Below are 14,554 nucleotides of genomic sequence, written 5' to 3'. Positions count from 1 at the left end.
TTGATTTGGCGCCAATTATCGTTATCGGTCTATCGGAAACTCCAGGGACGGAGCAAGCTTTCACTAACGAGAAGACGCAGTATGCCAAAATGAATGACAAATGGAAATTTCTTCCGTTCTTTATCCAAGAAGGCAGGGAGAAAAGAAACTGTCAAAATTGTCAATTGTCAATTTTCGTCTTTTACCGAAGTTAGTTCAGAGAAAACCGTTCCAAAGGTATTTATTTATTTTTATAGTTAAAATTTTAGCCATTTTGTTATAAACTTTAAATACATTATGTTATCTAGACAACATGCTGGACTTTGAGCAATTTAAGAAGGATGTCGATCAGATCCTACGTTGGCAACCGACTGCATTTCCTTCGGCGACACCGCCCGAAACACCCAAAGTACCTTCCCTGTTTGACTTAGCTGCGGCGGTCCTCTCTAAACGTATCGGGAATCAGAATATTGACTATTTTCAGGATCAGGAGCCGCACGATTTAGAGGACGAAGCGCTATTTGCTATGATAGAGCCATCAAGATTGGCAAAAATTAGAGCTGCTGCTCCTGTCATCTTAATACTTATAAATAAATGGAATCGCGACGATGTTCAGAATCAGGAGCTGTACGATGCAGAGAAGTTTCCGCCAACCGAAGAAGGACTAATTCCAGGAATTAAAATGGCTATGGGGGCCCTTGACAGACTTTTAGATGTAATGAGTATTGTCAATGTTCCGGATCAGGAGCCGACGAAGGGGTCAGAACACCAAGAGTTGCAGAAAGTGAAGTACAATCTGACAGAGCCAGCAACAAAGCTAGAACTTCAATTAACTGCCAGGGCAATCTATCATCTTTTAAAAAAATGGAGTATTGACTATCTTATTACCGCAACTGCCGCAATGGAAAAAAACGAAATGCAAGAAAATGGTGTGGATACATCTGAATCTGAGAGGAAGGTGAATTACCGCCGACATTTGGAAGACGAAGATCCTCAGCGTAACCCCCAGGTGGACGGCCCAAGCGCCAAAAAGCTAAAAAAATAAATTTGACGGGAGCACTGAGCTTTTGTTAAATGTATTTTCATTTTAATAAAGAATTTACCTACTAAAAAGAGCAGGGAATTAAAAGATAAATGAGGCATATTCATTTAAAAGGAATCACATTTTTAAATATTTCTTCATTGAGCCGTAGGGCGCGAAAATAGCCTTGCGATAACTTATTGAAGACGTTACCCATTACTGTCGATTTTCGTTTGCCCATCTCTAGGAGCCATTTCAAGCTGTCATCTCTAGCTGCCATTTCCAGCTCGTGTGGCCAAACAGAAAATACCGAAATTTCATTCATAATTAAATTTATTTTTCTTGTTGTGAACGAAAATTGTACAGCGGCCCACGGTGACATACTTTGTCGTGATTGTCCGGTGGGCCCTGTCGAACTAATTCAAAAGTCGGCAATAATATAAAACAAAGCAAATAATTGTGTTATCGATACCTAAACAACATCTTGTGGCGATATCAGGAATATCGATAAATTGATACTTCTATTCATCTATTCCTATATTTTTATATTATCAACAACCCTGCCGGCCCACGATGGACCTGGATATGTCGGATACAATTGAGTTCGTTTTACCCTCCAGGGGCGAATATTCTGACGAGGATGATGGTGGCGTCGTAAGTGGATCCCGGGTTGTTGGCGTAGGTGGTGTAGGGGTCGTGGATAGCGATGATGCCACTACCTACGTGGTTTTGGACGGGCTGGGCAACGAGTACGACGAGGAGTTCCTAATAATTAGCGAGGACGGCGTCGATGGCGATCTTCTTGTGGATGAAATGCAGCTACAGCAGTTCGAAAGTTGCCAAGAGCTGCTGGTCGCCGGGTCCCCGCGGATGCCCGTTCCCGGCGACCAGCATTTTCAATACCACCCAGACGACCTGGACGAGCAATTTGTGGTGACCGAAATGTCTGAAGTGGATGAGCTAGTAGAAGTGGATCAGGATGACTTCGGTCTCGAGTATAGCTCACAGCTTCCCGAAGAATACGAGGACGAGGAGGAGGAAGAGGAAGAGGAGTTTCCTTCGCCATCGCTATCTCCGCCGCCAGTTAAGCCGCCTGCAACGAAACCTCAACCCGCACTGCAAATCAGCCGTCGCAGTTTCACTGGACACGATGAAGAGGAGGAGTTAAAGCACGAAGTGAAGCCTAGCGACAAGATGCTAGAGGAGTTTAAGGGCCCGCGACGCTACCTCCTTTTCGATGACCTGGTAGCCACTATTGTGGATTTTGACGACGAGAACACACCCATCGTCGAATTCTCAATGATCAGCAGTATCCTGGATGAGAAGTTGCCGGTAGAGTGTGGAATCTGTCCCGATGTGATGCACAAGTCCAAGCTTTCCAAACATCAGAAGACTCACCTGGTGGCGGGGACGAACCGCTATGCATGCATGTACTGCTCGGAGACGTACCGTGACTGCAAGTACCTTGCCGGACACGCTCGTCGCCACATGGGCATCCGGCCGTACGTGTGTGAGGTGTGTAAGCTGTACTTCTCCACCAAGCAGGACCTGCGTGTCCACAACCAGCGTCGTCATCTCGAGAAGGAGCACATCTGCGAGATGTGTGGCAAGACGTTCGCCCAGAACACGCAGTTAAAGCGTCACCGGGAGACGACGCACGAGAAGAAACGCCGCTACCAGTGTCAGTATTGCCACAAGGCCTACTACAAGAACTTCTCGCTGCAGGAGCACATCCGCAACGTTCACATGGGCATGAGGCGCATGCTGAAGTGCCCGTTCTGTGGCATGCAGTGTCGCGACGCTCACAAGATGGCCCGTCACCGCAAGGAGATGCATCTGAGTCAGGGTTCCTATGTGTGCCACCTATGCCACGAAGAGTTCACCGACATCAACTACTTCGATGCCCACAAGAGGTCCATTCAGTGTCGCAGCAACACCCGTCGCCTGGTAGGCGACGAAGATCCCGACGTAGATGCTCCGGGCTTGTTACCGGGTTCAGTTACCGGCGATATGCCGGGCGAAGCCGCCCCCTTGGGCCTGTTGGATGACGAGGAGCTGGTTGAGGATGCGGGTCTGTTGGTGGACGATGGCCAGCCCCAGCAAGAGGTTCAGCACTATCTGTCCACGGTAGAGGGGGAACCGCACTATGTTCAGATATCAGACTACGACGACCAGCGCCTTCTGGTCGAAAACGTGGTAATTAAGGAGGATATCGACGATGAGGTGGGGGAGGAGCTGCTCACGGAGGAGCAATACATCCAGGCTGTGCAACAGCAGCAACTCCAGCTGCAGCAAAATCCCAACCAGAGTCACCATTTTAACGACGAGCTGATATATGAAATCACCCTTAAGACTGAGGATAACTAAGTGCGGCTCCCCATTCCCGAAACCCCCTTCCCTTCCATAATTTTGGCTCTGAGCTCTAAATAGGTTCAATTCGATTGCGTTCAATTGCGTACTATGTAAACAATACATTATAAACAATTATATACATACATATAACATATATGCCGGATATTGTATATTTTTTTGAATTTCCCGCGCAGGGATGTATTTTGTGGGACATCAATCTGTTGAATGCAACCATTGGGGGCGCAGGGTCTTAAGTAAAGGTTAATCGGTGCCTTGCACCGGCTTTCAGGCCGTTGCAACGTACGGGTGACAAGGTCACGTTCAGAGTGGAAAATTTCCATTCATTTTGCAATTGGCAAGGTCAGGTGACGTCACGGAACCGAACAGAGAGCTGTACGAGCGAGAGAGAGCATGTCGATTACTGCCCATCGATAAATCGCTAAGTGGACGCGGCTGTGGGCTGGGGGGCTGGGGGCTGGAATGTTTACCAACAAACAACTCAACCAACCACCCACCCATTCAGGAAATTAATATGAAAAACGCCACCATGGCAATCCAGGATCCTTCGATCAAACTTTTCGAATCAAACGCAGCCACAGACCCCAGCCGAGAGCAACCGGAAATTGAAAACAAGGATTTCAGTTTGTACAACATATATTTTTCATCGCCACCATGGACGACAACGAGGACGAGCTGGAGGAGCACCAGGAGGACCTGCTCAGTGACTTTAGCGGCGAGGAGGAGGAGGAGATCGAGCAGGAAGTCGGCCCCATGGCCAGTTGGGAGTCCTTCAATGAGCGCATCGACGGCCTGATTTACAATGAGCACTGCGACAAGTCGGTCAAGAAGCTGGACGAGCGCCGGCTGGCGATCCTCAACCGAGTCCGCCAGCAGTTCCGAGAGGCGCCCAAGGGCGTGGTGGAGCGCTGCCAGGCCCAGAAGTCGCCCATCGACCAGCAACTGGAGCAGTCCAGCGAGCGCCTGGACGAATTGGTGCGCTTCGGCAACGAGCTGGTGACCAATGTCCGGGTAGCCAACGAACGGCGCGAACTGAATCGTCGCCTCTTCGAGGCCACGCAGAAGAACCAGGTGCAGGTGAAGCTTCAGCGCGAAAGTATGGAGACCATGGCCCGTTTCTCGGACATAAAGGTAAGATTTCCATTCAAAAGTGAACGAATTACACAATTTTATGTCGTTTGCAGGCCCGCTGGACGGAGCTGGAGGAGATCAACGAGCCGATGATGCTGTGGGACCAGATCGAGGAGCAGAAGAAGCGCATCGCCGAGATTATGGCCCGCAAGGACGAGATGATTGCCGCCTGTCAGGCCGAGGTCGATCGCATGAACACCAAATATGAGTTCGACCGCGGGCGCCAAGCGCAGGACCTGTGCTGTTTGGTGGAGCGCGTGGATCATCAGGTGGAGACGCTGAAGGAGGCCTACAAACAGCACCTGCAGATGCTGCGACACACCATCGAGGAGGAGCGCCAGATCTTTGCCGTTAGCGCCGTGGAGAAGTGGCGCACCTTCTTCGATGCGATGAACGCCAACTTTGACGAGAAGGCCAGCCTGGTGAGGGCGAGGGAGCAGTTTTATGCCCGACAGACCCAGCAGATTAACGAGTCGCAGGAGGAGCTGACCAAGAGCACGCGCATCCGGCTGGAGAAGGAGTGCGAGCGGCTGGAGCTCGAGCTGCGTCGAACTCGGGACAATGTGCTGATGAACTCCGAGAAGCTCGACTACAACTACCAGGTGCTGCAGAAACGCAACGAGGAGAACGTGATCATCAACAACCAGCAGAAGCGACGGGTGGCCAGGCTGCACGAGGCCATTGGGCGCACCAGGCGTGGTCTGAAGAACCTTTATCTGACCGGGAAGCGGAACATTGCCCGCCTCTCCTCCGACATCTACAAGCTGCACGCAAACATCAACGACATGGAGTCGAAGGCCCATCAGGCGCGCCTCAACAACCGCGAGAAGTTCGACCGCATCTGGGAGATCAACTACCAGGAACTGAACCTTCTAGTGGACCGTGTCTACCATATTGATCGCATCATCCACGAGCAGCAGCTGGCGATGCCGTGGAGCCGCCCGGTGGCACCGATTCCCAACATCAACAAGTCCAAAAAGAAGCGGAACAACATATTGGAGAAGTTTGACATGCGAATAGGTCGGGTGCCCAAAAACCGCGTGGTGAGCAAGACGGGTCCCAAGCACCGGCCGGACATCAAGGAGCTGCCGCCCGAGTCGCTGCGCCTGATGCGCAACCTCATTCGGAAGTTGTCCGATCGCGGCGGATTCCTGATCGAGGAGCGCCTGCTGAAGATCTTGGAGCCCTACTCCGAGGAGGACAAGTGCCTCGTGAGGATCGACAACATCTTTGCCGCACTGCGTATCCGTCATTTGCGAGACGTGAAGGAGCTGACCAAGGTCTTTATGCCGTACACGTACTGTCCGAACTGCCAGCCCCAGGGCCTGAGTCCGCGTAAGTGCGCCGAGGTGTTCATGAAGGACCAGAAACCCAACCGACTGCACCACGCATCGGATGGGGGCGTACACCATGACCACCGCGAGAGCGACCGCAATGAGGTCTTCCAGAAAAAGCGCGAGGAGATGGCCAAAAAGTGCCACAACCACTACATGGTGATGGAGCCGGCGCTGTGTCTCCACGCCATGAACCTATTCACGTCCAAGATGCACAAGCAGATGTACGAGCACGAGCCGGGCAGCAACACGAACGCCGTTAATCTCATCCAGATTTCGGACAACCAGATCCGCGAGTTCTGGCGACAGTTCTCCGCCTGCTTTCCGGCCTCCAAGTGCAAGCTCTGGAAGACTCTGGAGCACGGACTGAACCACTACGTCGAGGTGCTAAAGATGCGGGTGCAGTATGATGCCGAGGTGGTCTTTCTGCGTCGCCAGAACGAGGAGCTGCGCCACCTTCTCCAGAAGTTCACGGTCTAGGCTCGATCTCTAACCGGAAACCCATAGCCACCCACCTGAAATACCCCAACCCTTTGCTGTTTAATGAAAATTATAATTGTGCCCTAGTCTGGCTCTTTAAGTTCATCCTATACTTGTCTCCCTTGGGGTGTCCTCAGCTTGGTGAGTCTTCACCGCTTTAGATCTTTCCTCTCGTTCTAATCTGGGAAAAAGCTTTGGAACTACCTCTACCAGGCATTGCTTAGCTTTTCAGGGGCTGTGGGAGGGGGATTAGTCTCCAAATCTTAAAATAATGTAATCCAAATATTTGTTAAACTAAAAACAACATATTTTTTATAGAAATTCCTTCTAAAAATATATAAAATATAATAAATATAGTAGACCTTAATGCTTATAAGACTTGTACCCTTGTCTCCTCCGCTCATGTCAGAAAAATGAAACTGGTGTGTCTCGAAGCCCAGATCAGATAATCATAATCCCCATCAGATCAGATAGATAGTTCTTTTGTGGATTCTGAGGTAGTAGTAGGGGTATGTGGTAGTAGGAATGGGACCAGTCCCCCTCCCAAGTGGCTCAAAGTGCAAAGCAAACCACCGGGGGGGACTAATCACTCATTTATCGGCAAATTTTATTAGACAGCGGACGATAAAATAGAAAGAACGTCACCCAGAAGGTTCGCCGGATTCCCGAGTCCGAGTCCGAGTCCGATTTCGAGGCCGCTTCTGATTCCCAGGGCCAACTACTACAGCCTGTAATAATATACTACATAATTAAACAAGGCGTAATCTTATCGTGGACTTCGGGTCTTTTTTCCGTTTGTGGTGTTGTGGTGCCACCAGCGGCGGAAGTCTTGGGCAACAGTTGGCGAAATCGAACTCAGCAAACCGGACGAGGGCGAAGCCACCACCATGGAGGAGTTGGATCACAACAACAACAGCAACTACGGCGTTTGCCTGGAGGAGTTCAAGCTATTCGCCCAGCTGGATGATGATTTGTCGGGAGAGCTCTTTAGTTCCAGCCCTGAGTTGGATCTCCTCGAGATGGACTTCGGGCAGATAGAACCATCCCCGTTCCAGGACGAGCAGAAGTGTCAGAAGGCAGTGCCAGCCAAGAAACGCTCTCGGGGATCGGTGAGCGATCACACCTGTGACGTGTGTGGGCGTCGGTTCTCGGAGGCCTACAACCTGCGCATCCACAAGATGACCCACACGGACGAGAAGCCCCACCGATGCCCGGAGTGCGGCAAGGGCTTCCGGCAGCTGAACAAGCTCCGCATCCACGCAGTCACCCACACCGAGGATCGACCCCACAAGTGCGACATCTGCGGGAAGGGATTCCGCTACGCCAATTACCTATCCGTCCACCGGCGCCTCCACACCGGCGAGAAGCCGTATCCCTGCCAGGCAGAAAACTGTGATCTCACCTTCCACTCGGTCCACGCTCGCCGCATCCACACTAAGCTTAGGCACTCGGTGGACCGAAACCGGGAGCAGGAGCAGACCTCCTCCCTCAGCTACACCTGTCCGGTGTGTGGCCGGGTCCTTACCGACCAGTGTTACCTGAGCACTCACCTGAAGCGGCACTACAACCAGCGGGACTACGCCTGCCCGCATCCGGAGTGCGGCAAGCGTTTCTTCAGTGCCTCAGAGCTGAAGCACCACCAGATCGCCCACACCCAGCTGCGGCCCTTCGGGTGTCCTTTGTGTGGCGCCCGCTTCCTCCGGAAGTCGAACTTCAAGCAACACCTCAAGGTGCACGAAGAGAGGTGAGGTGGGAGTATTCATGAATCATGAATCTTGAAGATAAACGTTGGCGAAAACCTGATCCCCACCTGAAATCGGACGCTTGCCAAACAAGCAGTCAAGCAGTTCCAAAGAATATAATTCCATACCATACCCTCCTCCCATTTATAAGGGGTTTCTGTTTAATAATATAAGTGTTTATTTAAATATACGATTTGTGTTTGTCTTTATCTGCATGCTTGCATATTAGATATATGTATATATTTGTATTTGTATTTATACTTCATAGATGTACGGTACGGGAGCGGGTACGGGTACGGGTTGCTGGGTTCTCTGGCTCTCAGATCCGAGGACTGTTGACGCTGACTGTTGTTCGTTTGTTCTGTTTCGTTTAGGCATAACTTAAGGATTACATTACATGATTAGCGATAATAAAAAAAAAAAAATTTAGCTTTACTACTAGAGACCGAATCGGTATACCCACCCACTGGAGGCTATCGCTAAGAGGCCGAGACCTCTGCAGGATAGCCGGCGCGTGAGAGTTTAAAGCAACAAAAAAATCATGTATTATAATGGTATATTATAATAGAATCAATAAAGACAAAACTTAAACTATAGTTATTTTTGGTTGTAACAGCGAATGACAATTCAAGAAATTATAATAATCAGTAATCAGTTAACTTTAATCAGCGGTGATATTGAAATGAAGCCAAAAACAGAAGCTGCTTTCGGCTCTCGCTGGTCTAAAATTGGTAAAATGTCAAGATAAGCTAGCGAATTTCGTTACATATATAGACTTAAGATCTAGACCCAAGAAAAACGTGCACTTGCCGATCAAAATCCGGCCCTATATCATATTGCAATTGGTTCTAATACATGCACATGCCATGTATTGCTGTAATTGACACTTGAGCTATTGTTTCCAAAAAAAAAAAACGAGTCTAATCGGTATATCAGATATTGGTATCTTTTTTTTTTCTTTAAGATTTAAATGCAGTTCCTGAAGCTGGACCTCTTCTGGGGGGAGGTCTGGGTGTATGGAGACTAGGCCTGAGTTGTGATTTTGTTGGGCAAGTGCTTTACATACATGTATATATATATACGATCGCATTCTGCGGATATTACGACTAACAAGAGCTGCTTAATCGGCCGATTTTGGTTTTTTTTGGGAGTTGACAAATTTTAACACACACATACTAAGCGAAAATCGAAACGTTTAACAACCATCATCATAAACAGATATATATATGCATATATATCCCATGCTCGATCAAGTGGAGGTCCTGTGGAGGTGTGGTTATACACCCTTGCAGGGGCTACCATATCTTTCCAACTCAACTGCAAGGGTATATCAACTTCGGATCCGCCCGAAGATATATCCATCCTTTCTTGTTGGTTTTTTTGGTCTTATGTACATTTGCAATGTATGGTATCCGAGTGTGTGTGTGTTGGTGTGTGTGTAAGCTTCAAGCTTGATAAATCCCAGTTCCTGTTTCGCTTATCCTTTAGCTGTTATCCTTCTTACTTTTGTTTAGTTCCAAATCACCGTTGTATGTTTTGCTTCTTTCACAAAGAATTTTGAATCTCTCTCGTTATCAACTCACACAGATCATCCGTGGGGGGGGGGCTTCATTCAGTGTTATTTCTTTTTTTTTTTATTTCTATGGTCGTCACTTTGTGTGTAAAATGTTTCAAAAAAATTGTTTCGGAGCTGCTCCATCTTATAGCTTATCGAAAAATGTAACTTTCCACGTACGTTCCATAATATACATGTATATATATGTATATATTCCTAAACTTGTAACGCCCATATACGCCTGTAAAGATATATGTGTGCTCTTTGTATATAGATATATATATATATCTGTTGCATCTATTTTCTTGTATCGGGTTTTCATTTATACCACTCGTATATATAATTTGCCTGAACTTATTTCATATGTGCTCTCAGAATTTTTCTTGGTTTTTTTTGTTTGTTGGAAACCACTTCCCATTCATTGTTTCTCGTTTCGACACCCCCAGTGCCCCAAAATCGGATCTGGATCGAAGCAAAGGACGTGAGAAATCCCAGACAAATGGCATTGTTTCTTGTCTACGATTTCTCCCGCCTCCAAGCCTTCACGGGGCATCTGAACAATAGTTTCTCCTTAAGGACTGACTAAAAATAAAAATAATAATCTTGTACATTTGAAATCGATTTAAAAAACTTTAAGACTTAAGGGCTACTCTTCAGATACTCGGAGGGCTGCGGTCTCCGATCAGCTCCGATGTGGGAGCACTCTACAGCGCTCGCCGCTCTTTGTGGTTTGCATTTTAAAAACAGGAATCGGTCACCGCTTTATGACATGGAACTGCACGGCAGCCGCGGCGATCCCATCTGGGTGAGGACGCGATCCAGCCACTGGAGCGGCCCGTTTAGGTGCAGCTCGATCCAGCAGGGCGTCGAGGTGACCGTCTGGCGGCGATACTCGGCTCCCCACCCCTTGACGAACGACATCCGGATGGTGCACATGCGCGTGAGCTGATAGACCGCCTCGAATCCCTGCGACACGGACTGGGACAGCAGGGCGGCGAACTCCTGATTGTTGAAGATCTTCAGGTTGCAACCGGGCGGGATTTTGCAGACGGTGGCCGGATGCCAGCCGTAGCGCTGGTTGCAATTGGGGCTCTGCACAAAGATGGACGAATCGCTCAGGCACTCGGCGAACACCTCGCCGCCGATATAGTAGAGCCGCACACCCTTGCCGATGTGACGGCGTGTCTGTTCGACCACCTCGTTGCGGTTGACATTGGAGAGTAGGCCGAGACAGAAGCGCTCCGAGTTGGAGGGATCGGTGAAGCCGTCGACGGTGATTGAGGGCTGCGAGGCGTGGAAGGTCTCGCCGACGCGCGTATTCAGCTCGTAGTAGCTGATGGAGCACCAGAAGGCCGGCTCATGGTACATCACTGGTGCGGCGTCGGCGGGCGGCGTCAGCCGGGACATGTTCATGTTGTCATTGGGATCAATCGGATCGCCATCCTCGCTCATGTAGCCGGGCGGCGGGGTGCCCGTGTTGGGAATGCTACTGCCCACGCTCAGCACACTCGATTGCGAGTCCATGTTCTGGCCGAAAGACAGCTGCTGCTGCTGCTGCTGTTGGTAGGATGAGGGAGAGGAAGATGGTGCCCCAGAAGTTGAGCTGGAGGTGGCAGCACCGGATCCAGAGCCGGAGCCACCCAATTCCATATACTGCGGCGGACTCAGTGAGGCGCTGCGGATTATCGCAGCATTGTAGTCGGTGTTGTTGGGTATCTGGTGTGTATGGTTATCCAGCGGATAGTCCACAATGGAATCGGGCGGCGTGGGCAACGACTTTGGCACCAGAATCGACAACTCTATCTTCTTGTAGTGATACGGATTGATGCAGATCTCGTCCTTGCGCAGATGGAAGGCGTATTCGCAGTGGTCCAGGGGCTTCAATTCATTCTGAGACTGGAGATCCGGCCAGCGCCACAAACGGCAATAGATGACGTGCGGCAAACCCTTCCGCAGATGCTCACCGGCGGGTGCGGGTTTACTGCGCGGCACCGTCACGCACCGCGTCTGGCAGTTCTGCGTGGATATTGCCCGTTCTAGCTCCTCCAACTGCGAGTTCTTCTTTATCTTCTTCACAAGATTCTTGACGGCCTTCTCCGACCACTTGCCTTCGACGCTGTTGTCCTCGCTGCCTTTTTTGAGTGCTAATAATCGCTTGACCACCTGCGGTGTGAATGGCAACATTTCAGGATCTCTCCGGGCTCAGCTCCGCCGCACCAGCTGCTCCTCGTGTTCCTTGGAATGCTCCTGACCTCTCCTCGTCTTCTTTTCTTTGTCGCTGTTTTCCTGTTTCTCCTGGATGATTTTTGATGTCAGCGTCTCTAAAATATTTGATATAAGTTTAGTTTGTTTTTATTTTTTTTTTTTTTTTGATTTTTTAGTGCGTGTTGTGGCAATTAAAACCTGATAATTGGCATGCATGTGTGTGATGATGTCTGATTGGCCCTCCCAACCCCTTTCCTACTTCCCCTGGCTGTAGCTTTGGCTTTCGGCTTCGGCTACTGCTACTGCTGATGCCTCTGCTTCTGCTTCTGCTCCAGCCGGCTGGATCTGATAAAAGCCCGACCCTGGTGACGGCGATGTTTGTGATAATTGCCAGCGCGTGTGTGTTTGTGCTTCGGTTTCGGTTTCTGTTTCTGTTTCTGTCGAGTCCGGAATCGAAATCAGTTTGTGGAAATCTCTAGCCATTCTTATTAGAATCAATAACTTGATTTATGAAGACCATTTGTTGAAGATTAAGAAGAGGCTATGGATATTATGGAACTAGACTTCTAGACCTGTATCTGTAACCACAAACTTAACGGCATTAACGGTCTCTCTCTATATAATACATACATAGTGCGATAGGGAATCGGAATGGGTTGGTAATCTAACAGTTCTCCTCAAGATTGCGATTTCGAGAATCTCGCAATGTAATCGTCTGCGTGGGCGAGTGTCGTCTGCGTTGTTGTTATTGTTCTTATTGTTGTCCGTTTCCCCAACAAGGTCAAATGTCTGCGTTTGCAGACGCTTTTTTCTATTGTTGTTGTCGGCGATTGGGCTTATTTTTTTTTTAGTGCTTGTGCTGGTGCTGTTGAATTACAGCAGCCGTTCTTCTGGGCTGCCAGAAGAAAGACAAGAAACTAGCTGTAGGCTGTTTGGAATTTTTAACCTTATCGAAGGTTGAATTCTGTCGGGGATGAATAGTCACCGGCAATAAATAAAACCAGGCGGGGGGCTGGCGGCGGCGGCGACGGCGACAGGAGACGGGGGCGGAAACCACAATAACGAAATGTGCAAGAAACATGAAAAGAAATTGCATGCCCACAGATACAAACGCACACACACACACATACGCGCGCGCCAGAGCTTTTGAATGTATCCAAGTATCCACATTACCTGTATAACGGCACCGGCTCCTGCTCAGCTCCTGCTGCCTCTCTCGATGCAGGTCCCACTCCCTCCTCCTGTGGCACTCTCACTCTTTCTGCCGCTCTGCTGCAGTGGAAGAACGGTAAGCAAACGGCACCGGAACCGGGCGCACACATCCAGGGGGGGGGGTGGCACTGGTGGCGATGGAGATAGTGGGTGGGGGGTGGTGTCCACCGTTCTCGATTTGTGTATATCTTTAGTGCGCGCCAGAAAGTGACAGCTAGATCCACACAACACACACGCACACCGTAGCAACTGAGAATTTTTATTTTACTTTACGCTCCTTGCCGTCTGCTTCTTCCGCTGACCTTTCGCACTTTCCGCGGATACTTTTCTAGTTCCCTTTCCACCGCCACAGCTGTTTTTGTCACTTCCCGACGCCGCCAATTGCCCGTTGTGAGTTTTTCTCGCGATTTTTGCTGAATGTGCGTTAAATAAATTGCGTCTTTTTGCCTTTTGCGATTTGTTCCAGTGTTGCCAGATGGCCGAATCGGATTTCCGACCAAACCCCGTCAAGCTTTTAAAACCAACTAAAAAATCCTACAGTAGGATAGGATTCAAAGTGCGCTAAATTTAAACTTAATAAATGTCAATACTAAGTGACTTTTTATTGTTTAATATCGAAATCGATTATCAGTTAATTGTAAATAATATATTTCTGTTTCCTCAAAGCATTTTTTCGACACCTTTTTCCGCATAAATCACACGAATGTATTGTTGCATAAATAAACCTCACTATTGGTTTTTTTTTAAGAACACTACCTTCTTTTGCGTCAAAAACCTACAAAATATAAAAAAAATCTAGTCCGATTGACCGTGTTATCTTAAAAAAGACTCCACAGGAGTGTGGCCATGCTGCCCCAGTGGATTTTTCAGAGCTTTTGAACTTGCGCCATTGTACCGTGTGGTCACACTCTCGCCTGCAGTGGAATTCAAATTCAAAGGCGCGTTTAGCTTTTGGTTCAATTTTTATTTCTGGAATAACAATCAAGGATACTACACATTCTTCTTAACATCTGTAGCTCGCTGTCTTTTCTGCTGGTGCCACCTCTTGTGCTGGGCGTATCCTGCGGCCTGGGCAAAAGACTTGTCGCATTGGGAGCACTTATACCGCTTTCCATCCTCGTGCAGTGGACGATGGTGATACAAAGCTCTCGAGCTGGAGAATCCTAGATTGCAGTCAGTACAGATGTGTCGCCGCCGCCGCTCACCGATGTCCTGGTGTCGCTCCAAGTGTGTCTTCAACTGATATCTCGCCGCGAAGCTGGCTTGGCAGCTGTCGCAACTAAAGGGCTTTTCACCGGTGTGCCGCCTTCGGTGGATCGTCAGGTTCCAGTGTATCCTAGTGCGGTAGCCACAAAACTCACACATCAGCAGCGGGCTATCCGCATTCGCGTCCTTGGTGATCCTCGCCCTATATTGGCGTCTTTGGCTCTGGTCTCGGTTTGGTTCATCCGCTGCCATGATCGGGCACTGCGTGTGCCAAATCTAATCGGCGGCACTATTGTTAGACGCACGTTTTACCATTTGG

At 49.1% G+C, this 14,554-nt stretch overlaps 5 protein-coding genes and 1 long non-coding RNA gene across 6 annotated transcripts; 4 read left to right on the top strand and 2 right to left on the bottom strand.

The window, feature by feature from the left end:
• The first annotated feature begins 77 nt into the window (after positions 1–77).
• Positions 78–1,114, top strand: LOC108119518 (uncharacterized). The gene is made up of 3 exons (XR_011444291.1): positions 78–216; positions 288–388; positions 464–1,114. It is a non-coding gene; the product is annotated as an uncharacterized lncRNA (long non-coding RNA).
• Positions 1,115–1,272: 158 nt separating this feature from the next.
• On the top strand, positions 1,273–3,508 carry LOC108119529 (uncharacterized). Its single transcript, XM_017232749.3, has one exon. The coding sequence runs from the start codon at positions 1,574–1,576 to the stop codon at positions 3,365–3,367; it is 1,794 nt and encodes a 597-aa protein (XP_017088238.1). The 5' UTR covers positions 1,273–1,573; the 3' UTR covers positions 3,368–3,508.
• Positions 3,509–3,799: 291 nt separating this feature from the next.
• On the top strand, positions 3,800–6,623 carry LOC108119528 (dynein regulatory complex protein 1 homolog). Its single transcript, XM_017232747.3, has 2 exons — positions 3,800–4,501; positions 4,555–6,623. Exons 1-2 carry the CDS (start codon positions 4,025–4,027, stop codon positions 6,313–6,315), a joined length of 2,238 nt encoding a protein of 745 aa, XP_017088236.3. The 5' UTR covers positions 3,800–4,024; the 3' UTR covers positions 6,316–6,623.
• Positions 6,624–6,792: 169 nt separating this feature from the next.
• On the top strand, positions 6,793–8,546 carry LOC108119522 (zinc finger protein 689). Its single transcript, XM_017232741.3, has one exon. It carries the CDS (start codon positions 7,203–7,205, stop codon positions 8,061–8,063), a length of 861 nt encoding a protein of 286 aa, XP_017088230.2. The 5' UTR covers positions 6,793–7,202; the 3' UTR covers positions 8,064–8,546.
• Positions 8,547–8,596: 50 nt separating this feature from the next.
• Positions 8,597–13,531, bottom strand: Smox (Smad on X). Its single transcript, XM_043209850.2, has 2 exons — positions 12,991–13,531; positions 8,597–11,933 (listed from the first exon to the last, which is right to left on the bottom strand). The coding sequence occupies exon 2, from the start codon at positions 11,794–11,796 to the stop codon at positions 10,375–10,377; it is 1,422 nt and encodes a 473-aa protein (XP_043065785.1). The 5' UTR covers positions 11,797–11,933; positions 12,991–13,531; the 3' UTR covers positions 8,597–10,374.
• A 447-nt stretch (positions 13,532–13,978) lies between these two features.
• On the bottom strand, positions 13,979–14,526 carry LOC108119523 (zinc finger protein 660). Its single transcript, XM_017232742.3, has one exon. The coding sequence runs from the start codon at positions 14,485–14,487 to the stop codon at positions 14,020–14,022; it is 468 nt and encodes a 155-aa protein (XP_017088231.2). The 5' UTR covers positions 14,488–14,526; the 3' UTR covers positions 13,979–14,019.
• Between the last annotated feature and the right edge of the window lie 28 nt (positions 14,527–14,554).

The sequence above is a fragment of the Drosophila bipectinata genome, chromosome XL, assembly GCF_030179905.1.
Source record: "Drosophila bipectinata strain 14024-0381.07 chromosome XL, DbipHiC1v2, whole genome shotgun sequence".
NCBI classification, from domain to species: domain Eukaryota; kingdom Metazoa; phylum Arthropoda; class Insecta; order Diptera; family Drosophilidae; genus Drosophila; species Drosophila bipectinata.
The sequence above is the reverse complement of the archived record's forward strand: the minus strand, read 5'-3'. Positions and strand labels throughout refer to the sequence as shown.